At 58.5% G+C, this 16562-nt stretch overlaps 1 protein-coding gene across 1 annotated transcript in view; it reads left to right on the forward strand.

Moving 5' to 3' along the window:
• Window positions 1-526: 526 nt before the first annotated feature.
• PPARGC1B (PPARG coactivator 1 beta) overlaps window positions 527-16562 on the forward strand; it is a 47363-nt gene continuing 31327 nt past the window's right edge. Inside the window, exon 1 of the mRNA XM_086621600.1 lies at window positions 527-610. Within this exon, the coding sequence (XP_086477726.1) occupies window positions 527-610 (84 nt within the window). The remainder of the gene's footprint in view (window positions 611-16562) is intronic.

Genomic DNA, 16562 nt, shown 5'->3' on the forward strand with positions numbered 1-16562 from the left:
CTTGGGTGTGTGTGTGCCCCATGGGAAGGTGCTTGTGCCCACACGTGGCTGCAAGCCCTGGGGAGCACCCTGCAACTGCAGACGTGTGTCCCACCAAGCCTGTGTGGGACCCTCAGCCTGACATGCTGCTCTCAGGGTTTACGAATCTCAACACGGGGTGATCCAGGGACTGTTGAGCAGTGCCCGGTGGTACCGGGTGCCCCCACTTTTAAAGGCTGGCACTTTTAAGGTGCCCACAGCGGTGCTTAAAGCGGGTGGCCCGGGCGGGCGCGTGTCCCGCGGAAAGGCGCTTGTGCCCCACGCGTGGCTGCAAACCCGGCTGTCCTCCCCCCCCGCCCCGCTCCTTTCCCGCTCCCTTCCTTCCCCCCCCCTCCCCTTCACCGCTCCGCCGCCCTCCCCGGCTCCCGCAGCCGGCGGGCGGGGGCTGTGGGCGGCTCCGCCCCGCCGGCCGCCCGGCTCCCCGCCGCCGCCGCCGCCGCGCCTGCTGCATGCTTGGTGCCGCCTCAGCCCCAGCCGGAGGTGGAAGATGGCGGAGCCGGGGCCGGATTGCAGTTCTCTGCTCGATGAGGATCTTTCCTCCTTCGTCTTCAGTTACCTCGCTGACAGCCAGGTAAGGGAGGGCGGTGGAGGGATTCTGCCGTCCGGCTCACTAGCGCGGTGCAACGGGGAGGGGGGAAGCCGGTAGACCCCCCACCTCCACCCTCCCTGGGCACCTGGGGGAAGAGCCGGTCCCCACACTCCCCCAGGGGTGCGGGGACCGCCTCTTTCCCCAGGCGCCCGGAGGCTCTGCGGGGGTCCCGTTTGCTCCACGGATGCACAAAGTGGGGAAATAAGGGGAGGGGGAGACGCGCGGAACGCTGCCGCCCCCGCACTTCGCTCCGCGCCCCTCCCCGTGGCTTCAGGGCGGCCCCGGCGCGACAGCAACCCCGCAGCCCCGCCGGCGCTTTCAGCACCACTCGCACGTGGACTCCCGCACCCTCCGCCCCCCCACTCCCCCCCCCGCCTCTGCGGGGAATTTAGGGGGAAGGGGGGAGAAGTTGATGGGTTGAACTGTTTTGGCACACCCCCCCCCGCTCCCCGTTGCAATAGCCCCCCCTCCTCTGCCGGGGTGGGGAGGGGGACGCCGCGGTGCGGGGGGCGGGGGGGATCCGCAGGGGGCTGCGCGGTGGGGGCTGGTAAGAGCCGGGCTGTGGGATGAGTCATTCCGAGCGTCAGTTACACGCATACGGGCTGGGATCTTGGGGGATGGAGGTTTGGGGGGGGAGGGGGGTGTTGGTAGGGAGCGGGGTCTCGGTGCTGCAAGTCAGCGTCTCCAAAATCTGGATGGGCTCCCTTTTGGACAGAGCTGGGTATTAAAATCAGATTAAGGCTCCTTGGCAGCTCCCACACGATCACGAGAGCGAGTCGTGCTGGCTATAGGGCTCGCATGCTTTTCCATTTTGGGGGGTGGCAGGGAGGCGCCATACAATGAGCCGGGCGGTAGCGAGAGCCGTGACTGATCTGGAGCACAACCGCGCATTTTGCAGTGGGATTGACGAGGCTGGTGCAAGTGGGAAGAGTTTTCTGTAGTTATATATCATCCCTCCGGACCTTCACTTTCATAACCAGAGATTACAAAATAGCTTCGATTGTGAAGCGAGCACATTCATCCCAACCCTTGCTTTCTCACCAGTTTAGCTCCGGGATTGCAAACAGCAGGAGCATGTGTGTAGGGAACAGGACGGGGACTAATCCTGCTGTTTGGGTTCAAAACAAATAAGGTCTCAAGGCTTGGTAAATCAGATTTGCTCCTGGTGCATGTGCCAGACAGAACCAGGCAGGTCTTGCCACCAGCTAGATTGATGGAGTCCCGGCGCCTCTCCTCGCATGCACCACCTCTGGAGCGCTCTGGCTTGGCATGGGACCCGGGTAGCTTGCTGAGGGCAGAGCGGGGGGAGGTGGCAGCTTCGGTTGTTAATGAAGAGCTGCTGACAGGTTGATTGCAGCAGAAGGGTCAGGAAGGGCGAGTAGTGGGCCGAGAAGATTTTGTAAATGGTTTGCGTTTTCTGATTTGGACGGATTTATTATTGCTGAGGGAATCGTTGGATAGAGAAGAGGAGGCTGGTTGTGTGGGATGCCATCCCTAGGAAGCACGGCAGGAAGGCTGCAGCTCCCACCAGCCCTGTCGCTCCCTGGGCAGGTGAAAGTTCTTGGCTCCACTTCCCTGCAATAACCTGCCTGTTCTCCGCATGCTTAACGTGAAATGAAAAGCTCGTGTGATTGCAGCACGCATCTCAAGGCTTGTTTTGTTTTGCTTTTTTGGTCAGCATTTGACATGCCAGTTTAGGAATCTTATTCCAAAAAGGGACTGCTAAGGGGAAAAAAAAAAAAAATCCTGAGAATTGTCGTCCTTCTCTGGTGCAAAACCACCATGTTGTGAACATCCCCTGCAAAATTTGGGACTGCGAAATGGCCTGTGATGAAATAAGACCATTTTTATGGTATCTCTTAAAATATGCTTTGCTGTGCTTGAACTCTCTTTTTCTCTCCCATACACGCGCTGTATTGGAGGGGGCAGAGCAGATACGCGCACGGGGTTAGTGCTGGTCTGATGCCTGCGGGGTCTATAACGTGAAGAGCAGCAAAGGGACCCTTGCAGCCCACTGCGGGTTCCCTCGGCGGCGGCGTGCAGCCTGCCTTCGCCCTCCTGCCCCGCGCCCGCTTTCGGTAATTGCATTTCCTCTCTGTCCCCACGTGCGCAGCGGGTTAAAGGCTGGGGTAAAAAGGAAAGAAAAAAAGAAAAAAGGGAAAAAAAAAAAAAGCCCCCCCCCCCAGCTATGATTTGCATGCATTTGCTTAAGAAGCGCCTGAAGTTGTAAGCGTGTGTTGTGCTTGTACCTTAACCTCTGATGAAATGCCGGGAAGGCTCCGGCCCCGCTGCTGTCACATGCTCCGTCACCGGGCGCGGGGGCGGCCCCGGTGGCTGCTGATGTCCCTCCCCGTTACTACCGTACGAGCCTCTGCTTACAACTGGGCTTCCGACTCCTCAATGAAGCCCAAAAGCTGCATCCACAATGTCCCCGGTGCTTCGGCACGAGATCAAATTATCCTGGGAGGCTACGATGTCAGGAGGCCATGAGATCATGGATATTAGCTGTTTCCTTCGTGGAAATCTTGAGGAACTCTGACTCTCCCCTCTCCCCTGCGCTCCTCCCCAGTCCTCGCTTTTGCAGTGGGTTTCGAGAAGGGTGCAGTTGGGTGCGTGCAGGTGCCTGATGAGCCCTTCCTCTCTAGGGGAGGAATCCTCAGGAGGGCTCTCGGACAGATGTACGGTGAAGGTTTGACATGGATATTTGCATCAGTCCCTTAACTATATGGACTTGTGCTGAGGTTGCCTGCTAACCTCTATTTACATATCGAGGACAGCGATGATTCATGTGGTACCTGCATTGCTACAGAAAGAAAATCAGGGTTTTTCACTTGATATGTACTTTTCTCCTGCCAACTCCTCTTCCCTTTTTGACAACAAAAAAAGTGATTATGTTTTGCTGCGACTCAAAACGTGTCATTTCTGGGCCTGCTTAATCCATTTTGTGCAACTCTTTGCAGCTCAGAGGTATAAAGCTGGTTGAGGCTGGTTTGTCTGCTGGCACCCGGCGCTGGAAAGTGCCAGGCAGGCAGCTCTGCCGAGGCATCGCGGAGCGGCTGCAACTCTCGGCATCTCTGCGAGGGGCAGGAGCAGTTTGACTCTTACGCTTCGATTTGTTTAAAAACCCGAAACAAAGTGCAGCAGGGGGAAAAAAAAAAAACGAAAAACCAAGCTGCTTCTCGGAGAGATGCTTAAAGATCGTATGAACTGAAATACAATATTCTCTCTTTAACTTCCCAGCCTCCTGCTAACAGTTTAATCCATTGATGAGTGCAGGAGGCACAGTGAAGCCCTCGGTGGAAATGCAGTCTGTCGGATGGATCGTTACTGTTAGTAATGAAGGGAGGCTGCACCCCTAATTTCTGATGGTTCTCACTGAGCAGACTGATGTTCTGCTTTTTCTGTGGCTGGTCTCGCAGATATTTTTGGGAGGGGGAGCTGAATGACTGAGACAGCCCAGAGGCCTGGGCAGTGTATCTCCAGCCTGGCTGTATCGCTGCAGCTCGGGTTGAAGGGCTGCTGCAACGCCGGGGCCGGAGACCCCCCTCGCCTCTCCCGGGGAGGCTCCACAAGGAGGCTGTGGCACGGGGGCTGTTACTGACCGTGGCCGTTAGCAGAGGCCATGCAGGTACGTTGGCAAAGCCGGGGGTGGTGATTGCTGGGGATGCCGGCAGCTGCCCGCGGCACGGCAGGAGATGGTGAGCATGGCGTGCTGCGAGCTGCTGCTTGGAGCCAGGAGAGAGCAGCCGGAAGGGAAAGGAGGGCTGGCCTCAAATCTGGCCCCTAGAGAGGCTCCCTGCACACCCGCCTGCCATCACCCTCTGCTTTTGGCCAGATCCCTGGTGCTCCCCACTCTGGCAGGGGTACGGGGCTGCCCCAGACCGTGGGCTTTCCTTCCTACCTCCTGCCTGCACATCCCTGTCCTGGTCTCATGCGGTAATGGAAAGGTAGCTCTCCAACAGGTGAATAATTAAGGTCTCAACCTAGTGCCTCCAGCAAAGGGAGCTTTGTGAAGGAGATGGATCTCTCTCCCACATTAACCTTTCCAATGTCAAAAGCCTCTTTGTAGTTAGAAACTCCACTTGCTCCGGCACTTCGGTGCTGTTGATCGTCCAATGAAAAATGCCCAGAGGATGCCCTTCCTGCCCCAGACCTCTTCCTGGCTTTGAGGAATGAGTCCTGCAGTCCCCGGCACCGGGCTGTGTTGCCAGCAGGCAGAGCACTGACACTGGCATGCTCTGCCCTGGCCAGCACCCATGGGAGCTCGGGGACATCACCCATCCAGCTGGGGCAGAGGCAGTGTATGGAGACAGTCTGCCTTTGCTGCCCAGTGCCTGCAGGGCAAACGCCACCAAAGCCACCGCTCCTGCCTGCCCATGGCCTTGGGGAGATGGTGTCACCAGGGTGGGAGGCACCATCCCTGCAGGGCATTCTGAGCCTGAGCGCCCCATGGGGCTCTCCAGCGCGGACCGGGCCCTGGCCCTGCCTGGAAAGGGCTATCCCCAGAGAGAAGGCTCGTCTGGGACCACGCACGTTGTACTCCCTCACCACCACTGAAGAGCAGGGAATGGGGGGTGCCGTCAGGGCCTCGGTCGCCAAACGTGTTTGCCGGAGGAATTGGCTTCAGTCTCCCACGGCCAAACCCCGCTCCATGGCAACCCTGCGCGGGCTTACGTTTCTCGTGACTGCTTGGCAGCCTGAAGTGATTTAGCAGAGGGGGAACTTTGTACGTGCTGGAGCCGCCACTGCCAGTGCGGTCGTGCCAGGCCAACCGCCGTGGTCCTGGCCACGTGGCACGCCTCCTCCCTGGGGGGCACGGGCTGGGACAGCGCCTTGCCCGCACCCCAGGAGTGGGCAGCTGGCTCCTGTGCCTGCATGCCGTGCCAGGAAGGGCAGGTTCCCACCGCCTGCCTGCTGCCTGGCAAACCACCTTCTTGCGAGCGCCTGGAAGAGGGTGTTTTAAGCTGCCTCTGCTTGTAGTAACGAGCCAGAGACTAAAGGTTGAAGTTAATGGGGCGGGTGGTCAGGTGAGGTAGTGACCTACTTCCAGGGGCAGCCGTGCCATAGGCACTGGGTGACGGTCCAGCCAATGTGTGTCCCTTCCCTTATCGCTTGCCTGTTCTGCTTTTCAGCACTTTTCCTGAGCTCTGGCTCACAAATTATTATTTATTTATTGTGTGGTGGTTTTTTGTTTGGTTGTTTTTTTTTTTATAATGGGAGCTTCCAAGAAATGCCAAAGGACTTTGCGCAGATCTGGCCGTGCTCAGGGTCTCACCAGTCCCGTCCTTACCCTGCTCTGTCTCACTGCACATACCCAGGCAGAGGCAACAGCCAGGGTTGAGCCGCTGCCAATTGCTGTGTTAAACTGGCTCACTTCAGAATTAAAAAATTCTGAAAATAAAAGCTGGAAATCTCCTTTGGCCTTGTAAAAGCTGGAAACCCCTCGGGGAGGGGTTCCGCATGTGGTAAGTCTAGTGTCTGCTGGTGGGGATGTGGAGACGGAGGCAGCCCTGGGGGCTCTTCGGGATGGCCCCATCCAGTAGCCAGACTAACCTGGTCTGATCACTGCTGCCTGCCCACAGCAATGTGGGGTTTAGGAAAAATACTTTGCTTATCTTGCTCCCTGCTGTCCCGAGGCGAAGCTGGCAGGCACTGGGTGCTGGCTGCCTCCCCAGTGCCCCCTCTACTAAGGGCGTCATTTGGGGAGCACGATGGGGGTCCTGCTGAAGTATCACAGAAGCTTTTTATATCTGCTTGTACATACCCACCCTTCCTGCGGCACTCTGCCCAGCCAGGCAGCCAACAGGCAGGCATTTGCCCTCGCAGCAGGGAGCAGGAGGCCTCTGCCTTGAGCCCTGTGTGGTGGGGGCTGAAGTGGGAGAGACCTTGGTGTGACGGGAGGGCTGATGTGACACTTCTCCCCTCCCCTGGGACCAAGCGGTACATGCTTTATATGGATGGTTTTGTGCTGAGGTGGCAGAGGATGAAATGAGTGCCTTGAGCTCTTGCAGCGAGTACAGTTGCAGGGCAGCGTATCTTCACTGCGATGCATTTTCTAAATTCTTCCTTTGCGCCGCTTCTGCGCCTGCGGCCGCTGCCCACAGCAACAGGGAACACGGTGGCCGACGGCCCCTTCTGCTGACCCAGCGCCACTGGCCGGGCTCCCTGGTTCCTGTTTCAGTTTGCAGCGAGTTCATCGCTGCTGTTGCTTCTGCTTTCCCGGCCTTTGTTTGGGGAGGCTGCAGGACCCTGTTCAACCCTGGCATGTGGGGCAGCCAGCAAGGGGTGTGGGAGGTGTCATCCTCTCAACCAAAAGCTGCCTTCCCCACCTAGTCCCCGAGGAACCCTCATTTCCTAATTTTCATGCACATCAAGAGCAAGGAAATCCTGTGGAGGGGGGGAGATGGAGGGGAGAGGGCCGAGCATCCCGCGCAGGCGGGGGGCTGAGCTGGGGCTGTGCTGCAGCCGGAGCAGCGTGCTGGGGCAGCCGGCTGTGCCTTGCAGACGGAAGGAAGCCCAGCTGCCTCTAATCATGTTTCTTCTCCTCCCTCCTGGCCGGATGAGGGGGGACTGCAGGTTTCGCCTCTTGCAAGTGACAGCTGGAGACCTGGTTGTCCTGCCACAAGGGAACCCGCCGCCGGAGCAGCCCCAGCTGTCTCTCAGTGCACAGAGCTGGGGTGCAGGGGAGCTGCTGCTGGGAGCAGGCAGCATGGCCCCTGTCTCCCAGCCTCAGCAGCCTTCTTGCTGAGCCCTTTCTTGCTTTGCTTTTAGCCAAAATGCCTAGGAAGGAGTGAGTTATATTATTCTTTTTTATGAAGAAAGTACAAATGTAGCCGTGGGGTGTTTCAGGAAACATCCCAGTGGGACGCTGCCACGACCCTTTGCATGCACACGAGCCCGCAGCAGCCGGGCTGGGTTAGAGCAAAGAGCAGCGCTAATGGTGATGGTGGTGTGATGGCTGCACATGTGCTTGGGTAACAGCACGGAGCTGGAGGTGTAAAACTTCACACGTTGCACTCACCCAGCTCCCCTTGAAGGCCAAAGCAGGGACAGGCTCTGGCTCCTCTTTCCCCAGCAGAGGCCAGCCCCGCTGCTGGCATCATGTGCCAACGCTGTTGGGCGCAGGGCTGCGGTGGACGCAGTCCTCCGGCTCCTTGCACATTGCCCAGGCAGAGCATGCGCTCCCCGGGCAGGGAGCAGAGAGGGGAGCTGCTGCCCGTGTGCTGCCAAGGTGGGGGCTCTGCCTGCCCACAGCACTGGCAGAGGGCAGGGCAGGACAGCGGGGCTGAGCCGTGGTTTGTGCCAGGCGAGCCTGCGGTGCCCTTCCTGCCTCGCAGAGGTTGCTCACCTGGCGCCCAGCACAGCGGGGCTGAACTTTGTTCCAGCTCAAATCCCTCCCTCCTGATTTCCCGGGACTTACATGGCCTCGGTACAAACGGCCTCGGTACAAACGTTTGCAACTTCCATTGCCCGTGGCTTCAAGCTAATTAAACTTCTCCTTCCTGTCGGCTCCCTTTGCACTGGGCTGCTGAGCTGCCTTGCTTTCTGCACTGCGCGGGGGCCTGCAGCCCTGCCTGCACGGGGTGCCGCTGGCTCAGAGCCACCTCCCAGCATCTTCATGACGGGAGGATTTTTAAACCTTCCCTTGAACAGCATAAGCCCCAGAGCTCTGCATAACTGAAGATGTAAACCAGGCAGTATCATATGTCCTTGTGAGCAAGCTTGCACACAGATAGCCATGACCTAACCATGCTAATAATTAAAAGAAAAAATTACAAAAGTTTTTTCTTAAAAAAAAAGTTTCTGTCTCTGTGCAAGCCCCAGCAGGAGACTGGCATATGTGGATTTTTGGTGCTAAAACCCATTTCCCAGGTAACAGAACTCAAGCCTGTGAGAGCTGTGTGGTTTTCTCAGGCTGAAAGGTTGAATGGTATTTAAACTGCTCTTTTTTTTTTTCTTGTGGCCATGTCCTTTTAGGAAGGAATAAGTATGTCTATTTATATATATTTTGAAAATGAAAGCACTTGGTACATGTCCCTAGAAACCCCCGCGATGTGTCTTGTCACCCAGCTGTGGCAGGGATGCTGCTTTGCTGCTGACTAGAAACCAACCCTCCAGAGCAACTCGCGCCAGCGGCATCTGAGCTGGGGAGCAGGGGCAGCCCCTGCCCTGCAGCCCCGGGCTTGGGGGGAGCAGCGGTGGGTGTGTGGGACGCACACGTGTCCCCTCTCATCGCGGGACCAGAGGTTTTGGGATGTGGAAGTCGGTCCAGGAGGAAGTAAGTCAGCAGCTGAGCAGGGAGGGATGACATCGGGGCACTGTTAGGTCAGGCAGGGATTGAGAGCTGCTCGATTTATTTACTTCCGTTGACTCTTTCTGCCCATGTTTTCTGTCATGCTGCCTGGCCTGCCTGCAGTGATGGATTCTCCATTCCTGTGTTAGCACACCCAGGACAGGGCACAATGGCAGCTCCCACCCCGCTGCTTCCCTCCAGTGACCAGGGGCTGCCCATGAGGGTCCGCTTGCCCTGGCTCCCTTGTTTCAGCCTGCACTGCTTCCCTGCTGCCTGTCTGCCCAGAGGAGCTGGAAACCCATCTGCACATCCAGCCGAGTCAAAAATAAATGTAAAGGCAGATTATCGGGGGAGACTGTCCTCGTCTCTGCTCCTCGCTTGTGGCAGTGCAAGGACCTCGACACACAGCTTTCAAGTTTCTCTCTGTATTTATGTAACCCAAACTAACTCTTTTTTGGAAAGAGCCACACTGTCTCATTTAGATACCTAAATATAGCAGCCGCTGTGGAGGGAGGATTAGCCTGCGAGTGCCGTGGCGAGTATGGGGCCTTTGTGGATGGGTGTTAGGGGGAGTTTAAACCTCTTTCAATCAGGCCAAGGGGACTGGTTATTCCCCCTGCCATCAGCGGGGTGGGCTCGCAGCCGTCCCAGGACAGCAGGGAGCTCGCAGCAGTGATCAGGCTGGCCGGGGACAGGAGCCTGTGGAGATGTGGACTGCAGGGCTTTTTCTAAATGTCTTGATGCTTTTTGAGGCCAGAGCCCATCTATGCCCAATCACGCTGTGTGCTAGTGTGCCATTGCCTCCCCTTGGAGGAAGGAGCCGTGCTCTAAAGCACAGAAGCAGAGCTGAGCTACAGGGCAAAGCCTCCACGTCCTGCCCTGCTGAAGGGCCCCGTGGGGCTGCAGCTCCTCAGGGTGATTGTTGAGGGCTGCTGGAGAAGAGCCACTGCTGCAACATGGGGTTGGGCAGAAAGGCACGGAAGGGCGAAGGTCTTTCTGTCCTTAGATGTACAGGGCACCACAGGCATCAAAGTCCTTTGAGCTCCTTTAGGGAAAGATGCGGGTCTGACCCTTTGAAATGCCGAGCCGAGGGACGTGCATTTTCCCCTTGCCAGGGACGTACACTCCCCATCCTCACGGGCACCAGTGTCCCGTACACTTGGCTGAGACGCAGGCAGTGACAGGATCCTGGCACTGGGCACAACCCAGGGACACGCTTCTGCTTCTGCAAGACCCCTTCTTGCCTTCAGAGCGAGCACAAGAGATGGGTTTGCCCGAGTGGTCTGACCAGCTCGCTAGCTTGCCTACACGGTGTGGTGTTCTCTTGTGTCACCTGCAATCAGCAAGGCTTGCACATTGCACCAAATTTTAATGGAAACTGAGTTTCTCAGAGATGCACAGGGTGGCCTCTTCTTTTATCTCTTGACGCCTCTGCGTGCGCTGCGATGACAGCGCTGTGGGTCCCTTCCCAGGAAGCAGGGAGCTGCCACTTGTGTCCGTGTGTGCCAGTGTCCCAGGGACTTGGGGCATGGGACACATGGTGTGCCACTTGAGTCTCCACAGCCAGTTATTTATACTCACGTGGAAGGGGCACCTCCACGTGCCCCCTCCCCTCCTTGCTTCACAGCGCTGGCAGTGGCAGCCTGGCTCCTCAGCCTGGTGCTGTGGCTTGGCGGAGCTGCTGCAGGTGCTCCCTGGTCTGTCTTGTGATTTGGGCCCTGATGGAGACGTGCAGGAGCTGCCTTATGTTTTCTGCAGGAAACTAGAGGGTCCCTCAGCTATTTGAGCCTTCACCTCTGTGCTTTTCTTATTGTTCGCTCCGCACGCCATGTCTCTGTCTCCCTGCACGCCTCCTCATCTCCCTGCAGCCCATCCCTGCCCCTCACCATGTCCTCTGCCCAACTTGGAGCTGTGCAGCCTCGTGCCAGTGCTCAGGTCGGTGTGCAGGGTCCTCTGCCACCCCTGCCACCCCACTGGGGCAGGAGCCACCTGGCTAAATGGTGGAACCTGGGGGAAGGTGTCAGTGAATGCGTGTGCGCTGGCTTTGCATGGTGCCCTCATATAACCATGCAGACCTTGGTGCAATGCCCCTTCAACTCCCATCGCACAGGCAGGGACCAGGTAGGTTCGGCACTGCCCCGTGGCATCCACCAGTCCTTGCTGGGTGGAGGTGGCCTGGGTCTGAAGGAAGGACCCTGCCGTTTTGGTGATGCCCTCCTCAGGTCTGTGCGACTTGGCCCTGGCAAGGTGGAGGTGAAATAGAAAAGGTGAAGGCTGTGCGTCGGAATGGGAGGAGGCAGCGTGGCGGGGATCCGGCTGCAGGGCTCGCAGCATCCCCAGGATCCCCGAGCTGCTCTGGCAGATGGCTGCAGCCCTCTTGCCCTGCTTGAAGGAATACAAATGCACGGCAGATACAGTTACCCAGCCTCGAGAGCGGTGTTAGCTTTCATCTAGATCGATATCCTCGCCTGCCTGCGTCTGAGGGAGCACTCAGCTGGCAACCCAAGCCTGGCCAGGAGGAGACACCCGCCAAGGCTCTGCCACCCGCTCCAGACCCTGCCTGTCTGTCTGCGTTGGCATGGTGGCAGAGCCAGCACTGACTGCAGTGCCGTTGCCGTGCTGTCGGACTCTGTCATGCGTAAAATGTAATAAATAGGGCCGTAAGCCTTTTACGAAGTCTATTTCCACTCTTGGATCCGGGATTTAATGCATGGCTGCTTAGAGAGGCTGAGGATTTCAGGGGTCAGCAAGGCTAATTGCACTGCTGGAATAAAAGGGCCTGCGGCAGGATCCGTTGGGCAGGTGGGAGGGGGTGCCGGGGGTCCCGGCCGCCCCAGCCCTGCGTGCTCCCTGCCAGCAGCCTGGGAGAGCAGCAGGCACATGCAGCGGCTTGGCAAGGGACGCAGTCCCCAGGGAGTGCCCCTCGGCTGGGCACTGGTGGCTTTTGAGGCTGGGGGACCATGCCACCTGGGGGGTCATGTGCTGCAGGTGCTTGGTTCCCCACTGCTCCGTGGTGTCATTGGGCATGACTGAGCACGTCTGGCTGGAGCACTTGATCTTAGATTGCCTGGAAGCCAGGGAAAGCCTTGGTGGGGGCTGAGGGCCAGTGAGGATCAAGACTCTCCTGGTGCAGGCTGGTACTACTGGGCTTGGCTGGCCCCAGTGCCAGTTCAGCCCCAGCCTACAGCATCTCCTTGAGCTGCAGAGGGGAGCTGGGTACTGCCCCGCTGGGCTGCCCGCTGTGCCGGCTGGCCTCGACACCACGGCTGGGGCATGAAGGGATGTGGTGCTGTGGGGAGACAGTCCCACCAGGAGTGGAAGTGCAGCGCCAGGGCGAGAGAGAGCCAGGGGCACAAACCTGGCTGGGTGCTCTGGTGCTGGATGTGCATCTGGCTAGGATGGGTTTGGGGATCGGGACCTGGTCTGTGCTTCCATAGAGGTGTTGGGGAGGGACTGATGGGATGAGCAGGCTCCACTTCACGGGGATATCCGGCAGCTGGCACATCCCCCTTAAGACAAGGGGGACCCAGATGCCCCGAGGCTCCCAGGGCTTTGCCCTGTGCCAGCCGACTGCGCAGGGCTGGCGGGGCCGCGGCAGACGGAGGACGCCAGCTCCGCTCAGTTACTTTCCTGGCTGATCCTGTCATCTCCATCTCTCGCCAAGTGCTGAAGTCGTCATGGAAACCGGCACGGCGGCAGCTCCCGCGCGGGATCCTCAGTCTGAGCGCCTGGCCAGCACCGGTCTGCCGTGGCGGTCGCCACTAGTGGTGGCGGGTGGCCGGCTCAGTCGGCCACTTGCTGTTGGTCCTTGTTCCTCGAGGGCATCAGTCTGGGCTGCAGCGATGCACACATGCGGTCGCTCGCCTGGCATTGTAGCTGGGCCCAGTCCATCAGCGTTTACCAATCCCAGAGAGTGCTTTGCAGAAAGCACAAAAAAAAAGCTCTGTAGTGTTGCTATTAATAGTACCGATTCCCAAAGTTACCTTTGGCAGCACCGTTCCCACCTTCATTCATAACAGACATCGCACGGGTCTGATTCTTCTCCCTTCTGCCCAAGTGGCTTTGAGGTAACCTCAACCTCCTGGGGTGCCCTGCTCACCCCGCGCTTCCACATTCACCAACGTTTCATTTGGCTGTGGAGAGTCTGTCTGCAGGCCTTTCCCTGCAGTGGGAAATGGAGCAGGATATTTTTTTCCAGGGTTAGTTTTTCTCTGGTGACCATAGCTCTGAACTCTGCTTGCCTTTGCCTCTCCTCCCACGTCGCTCTTGTCCAGTGGGGCTGTGTCATGCCAAAGGTTTTCTCCCTGGAGCATCATCCCTGCTGGAAGTCTGTGCTGGTGCTGGGATTTTGCTTGATCAGTGGAGGAGGCAGTGCCTGAGCTTGACTATTAGGGATGGAGTGTTTTCCGCTTGTATTTCAGTGGGTGTTTTCATGGGTTTCATGCTACCGTCCTCCCTCCCTGGCATCTTCCATCTTCAGAGCTCAGGCAGACTCCTGAGAGGGCACAGGGCTTTGAAGGGGCTTTGAGGCTCCATGGGCTCAGCCCAGTCCTTTGAGGCAGCATCTCCTGCCACTGCCAGGAAAAGGCCTATTGCTCTTATTCTTGAACTCGGCAGTCACAGAGTTCCTCGAGTTCCTGTGCTAATCTGTTCCTGCCTTTAACGAGCTGCCTCATTAAAGTGTTTTTCCCTAATAACCAACCCTCTGGGGTGGGCGAGAGGCTGGTGCTGTTTGACTGTAGACAACTGGAGACCTGCGGGCTGCAAGGGGATTTTGCAGCTGCTTTGGGGGGTGCAGGATGAACACCAGCCCCCTCCTCCTGCATAGTGCTGGCAAGGCTGTGCGGAGGGGCAGCAGCCCGGAGCGCCCCAAACCATACCTCTGGACCCACAAACCACAGCAGTGCAGCTGAGGGGAGCAGGTTGCGCTGGGGAAGGAGCAGCTGCCCTTGGGGTGCAGCAAACCGGGGATACCGGGACTAAACTGCCCTGCTGCCCTGTGTAACATCCTTACCCAGCGATGTGCCGCGCTGGGGCTGCTCAGCCTCACCCTGCGAGCCAAACCCGTGCGTGTGCGCTGCCGAGCGGGCATGCCTGTGCACCTCGGGCCCGGGAGGTGTCTGCCCAGCAGTAATGAGAGATTTTGAGCTCGTTGCCTGGGTGCCTGGGAGCTGGGGTGGCTGGTTTCAATAAATGGAAGTGGGAATTTCCCTCCTGGGGGCCTGCTCTGTGCAGAGCAGTACACACACAGCTTGCAGCTGGGGCCTCCTGGGAGCATCTGTCCAGCGGACCTCAGTCCCACCCAGTCCACCCCAGCCTCCGTGGCGGCTGTCTTGGCTGAGGGGGCGCAGGGCTGGGAGCCCTCGGACGATGGATAAGAAGGAGTAGATTCAACAGTGCCTCTGACAATGTGGCAGCATTTCAAGTCTGCCACAGCCCAAGCTCCAGGCCATGGTTTTTAGGTTGGCAGTGATGCAAGGTGGGAAGCTGCCTGGTACTGGTACTGCTGGGGCTGCTCCGTTTATATATAGCTGACCCACTTGCGGAGTGGGGGCTGCGCTTGGGGTGTGTACGTGCACCGGGGCTGCACTGGTATCGCCCTGAGAGCACAGGGCTGCGGGTGCCTGCAGCCAGCTCCATGGATGGGCTGCGGGACCTCTCCACTTGCAGGCTGTGGCAGTGCTGCCTGCCGCTCAGGGGGCACGGGCTCTGTAGCCCACCTGCTTCCCCAGAACCCCTCCCAGCCTCACCCACCCACTGGCACCCCGTCTTTCCCAGGGAAGGAAGAACTGCCGTAGCCCCAGGAGAGACGGGAGCAGGCAGGAATGGCTGCTGGAGGGACCAGCCTGAGGCTCGCCTGGCTGTGCCTGGGCTGAGGCAGGATCCCAGCCCGGGGCAGCGCTCAAGACCCCATCCTAAGTGGCAGCCCAGCCTCTCACGGGGTCAGCCTGCCTCCCGGCCTTACTCCCCTCTCCAGCCAGGCCTGGGGGTTCGAGTGCTGGAGCAGCCACGTTGCTGCAAGCCTAGGGTGTGCGTGAGCAGGTGTGCATGGGGCACATGTGTGCATGCACCAGCGAGGCAGGAGCTGCAGCACACGGTGCCCGGGCTGCCCGCCTGCGTGAGACAGGGTACAGCAACGGGGCCGAGCAGGGTGGGTGGCAAGAGGAGAGTGGGCTGTAAGTGACGAGGATGCAACCCCGCTATGGGGTCACATCCCCTTGGGCCAGAGGACCCAAGAAATAAGGGAGCAATAACCCACCAGAATTCATGCCCTGGGCCACTCCAAACACAAATCTTGTGTCCCCTCTCCTGCTTGGTGCTGGTGGGGCTGTCCCATTCGCTGGGCACCCCCAGCCCCAATTTATCCCTGCTGCTGCCTGCTGTGGGTGCTGCCAGCACACAAAGGACTTGGAGGAGCCCTTGGAAAGCAGTGGGCTGGCAAAGCAGTGCCTCCCAGTGCCGAGCACCTGGGAGCCAGCCGGTTCCCCAGGACGGGAAGGAGATGGAAAGAAAATCTCTTTCAAAGTGCGGCTGGTGGGATGCCAAATCAGGTGATAGCCACGGCACGCAAGTCACCCAGGCAGGGAGGGGGGAGACGTTGGTGCTTCAAAGTCTGCACCCGCGCAGGCCTCGGCAGGTTTCTTGGGGAGGAGATGGTGCATAACCGCCTGCCCATGCCATGGCCCTCCTGGCCGTGGGCAGGCACGGGGTGAAGTGGGAAGGGCTGACCCCTTTCTAGGTGGACTTATACTACTGCCCCTACAGAAGCAAGGTCTGTCCCTGTGGAAGGGGTGTCGGTTTGGTAGGAGAGAGGTTGGGAGCCCCCAGACGCTGCAATTGTCTGATCTGCCCCAGATGGGTACACAGAGCAGCCTCCGGTGCTGCCCCACTGGTCTTTTGCCCACTGGAGCCCCTCGGGGCAGAGCATCCCAGGGTGCCCATGTGTGGGGACAGAGTCTGGCGCTGAATCGCCCGTCACACAAGGCTGCAGGTGACCGTGCCTTTGCTCCTGCCTGCATCGAGCTGCTCTGCAGCAGGACACCGGTGCTGGCATGGGAAGGTGGGTGCCAGGAGAGTCAGAGACATGGCAGCAGGTGGCATGGGAGCGTGGCAGGGTGGCCCTGGAGAGGCTGTGGGACTCAACCTCATTCACCCCGCAGCTCCATGCCCAGGCTCAGGGTGCCTGGCCAGGATGCTTTCCCGAAAAGAGCTGCTATCCACACGTAGTCGCCTCTGACAGTCGAGCGGGAACATGGTGTTCCCGTCTGACAGCCTCTTGCCGTCCCTTTGGCTGGGTGTTTCCAGAGCTGCTGTGGTTGGCACACCTGGAGAAAGTCCCCAAGGTAGGTCAAAGCAAAAGGCTTGCTGCGGAAAGGGAAATTAATTATAGGCGCTTTGCTGCGCTTCAAGCAATTGCAAAGGCTGATGTTGCTCCTGTTGGCCAATAAACTAATTGTAATGACAAAACCTCAACAAAAGCAGTGTGCTTAAATGCTTTCTTAATTAATAATTCTCAATAATTACTTGACGTCAATGACCAATAAACATTTCGGAGACGGGAAGTTGCCGTTAAGCGCCTGATCCCTTTGCTCCTCAGTTGCTGTGCCTGGGTTCCTGCAGCTCTGATGGATCCCACAGAAC

The sequence above is a fragment of the Tauraco erythrolophus genome, chromosome 16 (assembly GCF_009769465.1).
Source record: "Tauraco erythrolophus isolate bTauEry1 chromosome 16, bTauEry1.pri, whole genome shotgun sequence".
NCBI lineage: Eukaryota > Metazoa > Chordata > Aves > Musophagiformes > Musophagidae > Tauraco > Tauraco erythrolophus.